Here is a 6,000-nt window from a genome sequence, read left to right as displayed (position 1 = left end):
TAAACTTACATTAATAGGCTACATGGTGCCTGACTAATTTCCTGCTTGTCATATGTCCTTGAACATTTTCAAGTCCCCTGCTTTTCTTACAAGGTAGCCTAAAAGTCTTGTTTTGCAACATGAAACTGTTAGGATCTGCAGCTTTGGATCTTCCCTGCGGTCTTCCCCGATGACTGTATCCCCCATCTTGTTCTGTTTTATCTGTCTTGCCGGTGAGAGAGGCTGCGCGTGGCACTCACCTGGCTGCCTGCTTAATCAGCCACCTGCAAGTCCTCGGCGCTGATTGCCATCGCCTCCTGCTGCTTCCCTCCTCGTCAGTTCGTTGTTGCAACCTCAGTGGTAGGCTAAGTACCCGGCCGACTAGCACTTTTTGAATCCCGCTTGTTAGAATTTTTGCTGATTGCCTGTTTTGCCTGCTTGACTCACCCTTTGGTTTTTTTTGTTCCTTCAATCCCTGCCAGGCTCACCTGCTCGTCTGCCACGCTCAGACCCGTAATTTGCTCTGTCCTCGCTCGGATCCCCGCTCACTACCCCCGGACACCGGCTCCCTTCTCCCGCCCGCGCCATGCCCGCCAGTTATTTGCACATTTACTTTGTTTATTGTGAATAAATTGTTGACTCCTGCCAGTGTCTGCATAGTGGGTTCTGTTCAGTTTTGAAGCATATCCTTAACATAAACTGCTTCATTCAGGTCTTGCATGGTGCACGTAACGTGCACCATGCAAGCAGTACCAGCTAAATGCATAGTAATACGCTATTAAGCTGTACTGTCAAGTTATAAATTGCAGTTGCATTTAAACTTTTACTGTTGAGGTACCACGTGTGTTTTGATTTCTCATTGATAATGTGGCGTTATATTTGTAGCAATAATGCTAGCAGTAGAGTTGCATAGCAATAGGCTAAGTCAGCAGTACATTTGACTTAAATGTTTGTGAGCTGCAGTATTACAATCACTCGTCTTCCATTTGATTAAAATATTTCTATTTATTAAGACAGTACTAATAGGCACTACAGGAACTACTGCTTGCCTTAATTTTTTTTCATTTGTTTCTTGTATTTCAGGTGTTTTACTCACTGAGCACCAATGGATACTCTGCAGATAGGATACTGCCTCAAATTTGTTGTTCATGTAGAAGATCCTTAAAATATCTATAGGGCCCCAGCTGCCATCTTGCAATGTTAATGCAGTGATGTTTTCAGTTTCATGATATCTGACCACCTCAACACAATTGGGAGACTTACGCCAGCCTCTACATTTGACCTACAAATTAAATATCTGTCCCATGCTGACCACCCCCTCCTTTGTGCCAAGTGTTGCACTATCTCACATGTTCTACTGACCTCAGGTTGGCTATAAATGACAAGGGGGCGGGAGCCTCGCAGTGAGTGGGCAGGCAGCTCACCATGCAGCTGTCATTGTAAGGCTTGCTGGACTCTGACTGTCATTTCCCCCTTTAGACAGGCTGGCAGTGGCAGGGGGAGATCATGAGTGGGGTGGTTTAGCTCATGGGATATGGAGGCGGGGGCACTGTGCAACTTGCTGGACAGGACTTGATGCTTGAATTCAAACAGAAGCCAAGCAAGAGCATATCTCAAGGCTGCTGGGAATAAAGAGGACTTTACGCTGAAGATTCGCCTTACTCTGCAGAGAGGTTACACACTACTGGGAAATGGTTATAAAATACTAAAAGGTCAGAGGACATCAGGAAAAGGAGAGGAAAAGCAAGGCCGCCACTTCCAGGAGACAAGTCAAGGGAGCTGTTAATGCAACATGATCCAGTGTGTCTTGCCCTAAAAATACCTCTGGGCAGGAGAGTGGCAGCTATCTCTATCTGCGTAATTACTTGGTAATCAACCATTTATTTTTCTTCTTTGGACAAAAACTGAGGTCAGAGAACAGCGATTTGAGGGGAATTTATCCACCACAGATATGCATCGAAATATTATAGTTTGGCTTTTCAAGTTATAGAAAGTTATTGATCTTAAATTCAAAAATGTGAGAACTTAAACAGTAATTGTAAAGCCTGCTCATAGATTCTAATGTCCTTGCTGGATTTTGCTTTAGAATACTAAGAGAGGGCCCAGGCAGTGTTATAGCCACACAATCCTCATACACAGGTACAGAATCCACTGTAGGATCCACCAAATCGTTTCAACCATGAGAAAAGCTGAGGTGCAAATGACCCTGAAAAAAGGGGCAGATGAAGCAGCGGCACCCCCGAGCCCCATCCTCCCCCCAAAACGGTCCAAAGCGAGCCCAGAGCAAGCTGTCCCGGACCCTCGAGGACCTGGCTATTCTACCCCAACTCCGCCTGTTTTTACACGCAAAATGAGGAACGCCGCTGTGGGGACAGGCTGTGACATCCGTCTGAAGGTGACTGTGGCTGGAGACCCGCAGCCCTCCCTGTACTGGTACCACAATGATGACCTCCTCAACATGGAGAACCAGGAGTACGGCGGGCTCTGGATTAGGGATTGCAAACCCAGTGATGCTGGCCTCTACACCTGCATCGCCAATAATCACCTGGGAGAGGCCCGGAGCAGCGCAGTGCTGGCTGTCTTGGATCTGGGTGAAGGTAAGACTCCTAAATACATATAAAACACTTGTATCTACACTGGCCCTCAAGTAGAGAAGACTTAGATGTTTCTAGATTGGTTTGTCAGCATTCCATGTGGTGTCTAAATTCCATGTGGTGTCTAAATCTACTAAAGGAACTACTAAAGCATAATATCATACTCTAAAGTATTTAGGAACCTATACTGTATAAAAACACTTAGCAAGTAGCCTGAAATGGATTTGATTACAAAACATATAGTTCCTCTTAACCTCTTAACAAAGAAATTCTGATTTATAAAACCCTGCATACACGCACATCTGTAAGCAATGTTCCCTTTATAAATCACAGATTACCCACAAGCGTGCGTACGGGAATCAGCCTCTTATCCCGGCCTGTACCCGCCCATTTTTAACCATAAATAGTCAATGCAAAGCACCTCATGAATGCTGATCAGTATGTTAATGACCCCGGCAGATGTTCTTTCGTTACGCCGAATCATGGCGACTGGCGGGGAAAAAGCAAGAAACTTCTCAGAGCTCGGGAATTGCTGCAAATTGAATTATAATTTCGGCCTGTTCTCGCACAGTGTAGGGAAACCTGATCTATAAACTAATAATACCGTCCAAAACGGCAGGCATTACGGCACTCGGGGACAGCTTCGATATACTAGACCTATATGATAAGATTTAACAGAACTATATATTATATCCAAACAAGCCTTAGTGATAAAGGTGAAGATTTATAAAAGAAACACTTAGCTGTCTGCCATTTCCCTCTGGAAACAGCCGGTTTCCCCCAGAGTGGCGAGGACCTGTATTTGGACCAGGATGGCACGGTTCCGGCGCGTTGCCCTCTTTACTGGACCCAATTCAGTACAGAGATCCAAGAGCTCAGCTTTAGGGAATTTAAATCGGCATATTAGCCAGTCATCGTCATGGTCCCTGAAGTCTCTTTTTCTCCTGATTCTTCCATTGGGGGTTAGTCCTCCTGCAGGGCCAGCAGTGCCATCATGCAGCATTACGCACGGGGGTCACCACAGTATTTATATGTTTACAACAATTTGTGATTGTAGACACCTTGCCAAAATCACAGCATCAACTAGTGGTATCCGAGATACAATTTGAAGACGAAAGTCTAATAGGCAAACACACTTTTCTTTAACAGTACTAAAGTTCGGACCGATAACGAGGACATTAAGTATAACGATTGCGCGAGAGCTTAACTGCTGTATTTCCAGACTTGTGTATGCTGGGTTATTTTACTCCCCAAAGGAAAGGGACACAACAAGCATAGGAATAAACAGGTTCTGTACAAAGACATCAGTGTCAACAAGAACTATTTTGACTAACTTGTGTCATATAAGGTGTGATAGATGGATACCATATACTGAACAAATTGAATTGTTGCATTAGTTCAAATTGTATGTTAGAGATATTTATCCTAAACAAATTCCCATTGGTCCTTCTATTGTGCAGAGATAGAAGAGAGGTAGAGAGATGGTTGTTGTAACTCGATGCGACACTGCATTTTTGAAAGACGTCTTTCTAAAATGTTGATATTTTACACTGTAGGTGACACAGATGATATCTTGCAAACATAGGTACTCTGTGAAGTCAGATTTATTTTCAATATATAGCTTAATGTTTAAACAAGGAATTGTGGGTATTGCTGTTTGAGATTAGCATTTGAATAGATTTCCACCATGCATGCAGATACACTGAAAATAACTCATTCTTTAAACAACATGCTTTTAAAAATTTGGCTAAAGCCAGTTTGTGAGTGTATTACAGTCAGATTCCTCAATTTCTAGCCAAGGATGCTTGGAAGGCCACTGTAGCTCTTCTCTGTTAAAGCACTGTTGGTCCATTGTGAAGCCTCTTATTATGCATCTTGTGATCTCCAGCACTGATCTAAATTCAGCTCGCCTGAGTGCTTTGGCCACCTCAGCTGCTTTGAAAAATGGTATTACCAGCTCCAGAAATATGCCCTTCGTATATCAGCTCAAGTACTTTGTCATTGTTCCGCAGTGCTCGGCATGAGTGTGTAGTGGAAACTCAACTCTTCAACTTAGAACTGCCTTTTCTTGCTGAGCGTATATGTCAAGACTCGTCACTGCTGAATACAGTTCAGTCAGTTCAACACGAGTAAAGTTCTGGCAAATGATAGCATTCTCTGATGATGTAGAATAAAGGACCGGGTGCTTGCATAAGGATCCTCGCTGAGTTCAAGCAACAATATGCTTTGTGCAAGCTCAGGACAAAAATCGGGTACTTAAAAGAGTGGCGATGTCTGCAGACTGGGCAACGTGATGACAAGGGTTCTTTTTAGTGTGGGCAGCAAGAAACCACAGTGTATTACATTTCCTTAGCTGTATAAATATGGGATGCTTGGACATAGTCCACGTAAACGAAACACCATCAACCGTGAGTACTTAAAAAATGAACGACAGGAAGAGATGCTGATAACAAAACATCTCCATTTGGGGTGTGATTCTTGGAAAAAGTCATTGAGCTTTTCTTCTAAAATTCTTTTGTTTTCAACTTAAATCAGTAGGACTGACTTTGTTTTGAATGGTGCAAAACACCAGATTAAAAAATGAAGACAGGAAGCCTACAATATTAACTACAGTAATTATACAGTTTTTTTCCCCCAGCGCATAGTCATTAGTTGGTCAGCATGAAGCTTGGGCTTGAGGAATCTTTATTTGATCACAACTTCATGTATTCTACGGCAGAATCAACGTGTTGTTTTCACAGTTCACACGCTATCGCTGTCCCACCTCAGTAATGTATTGCATGCATCACCTCAGGCGAGCCACTTTATGTGGAAATAAAGTAAAAATAGAGAAGCAAGATGAAAGGGGTGCTTCCCCACACCCTTGTTATACTGTATGATAGTATTAGTGCTCAAACAGCTCACGTTTGAGGGCATTACAAAAGAAAAGGGTTTTCATGTCAGCGGGCAACACAACAGTCACACAGATTCCCATAGTTCTGTTTTTAAGTCCGATCAATCTATCTGCTGGACAAGAGCATTGTTAACATTGTCAGGCAATGAGGACGATGCAAGCAGTCATCCGTTTGCTCCTGGATCCTCTTGTTTTGTGTTGTGGTGCGCACTCAAAATGATCTAGATTGGGAGATTTTATGCATTACAGGTGTATCAGAGACTGAATATCAGAAACCGTTGTAGGTCCACAGTAATCATCAGTCACAATTAGTTTTCTTCAAACAAGGCTTGAAAACCAGCTCTTGGTTCACAAGGTTTTTTTTGGCTCTCCATTTTAACCTTCAGTTTGATTCAGCTCTCTGCTGCTGTGCAATGTGCGTAGTCTACAGCTGTCCCATCACTCAGTGATACTGGCTGAACCCTTTCTCTCTCTCTCTCTCTCCCTCTTTGAAAATGTCTCCCTGTACCGCCCCCCTCGTCTACCAACTCTCCC

At 43.4% G+C, this 6,000-nt stretch overlaps 1 protein-coding gene across 2 annotated transcripts in view; it reads left to right on the top strand.

The window, feature by feature from the left end:
- Positions 1–1,450: 1,450 nt before the first annotated feature.
- Positions 1,451–6,000, top strand: part of spegb (striated muscle enriched protein kinase b) — a 47,016-nt gene continuing 42,466 nt past the window's right edge. For both annotated transcript variants that reach the window (XM_039818074.1, XM_039818073.1), the window contains exon 1: positions 1,451–2,576. In XM_039818074.1, coding sequence (XP_039674008.1) covers positions 2,159–2,576 — 418 coding nt within the window. In that variant the 5' untranslated portion in view covers positions 1,451–2,158. The remainder of the gene's footprint in view (positions 2,577–6,000) is intronic.

Source organism: Perca fluviatilis, chromosome 12 (genome assembly GCF_010015445.1).
Source record: "Perca fluviatilis chromosome 12, GENO_Pfluv_1.0, whole genome shotgun sequence".
Lineage (NCBI taxonomy): Eukaryota > Metazoa > Chordata > Actinopteri > Perciformes > Percidae > Perca > Perca fluviatilis.
The sequence above is the reverse complement of the archived record's forward strand: the minus strand, read 5'-3'. Positions and strand labels throughout refer to the sequence as shown.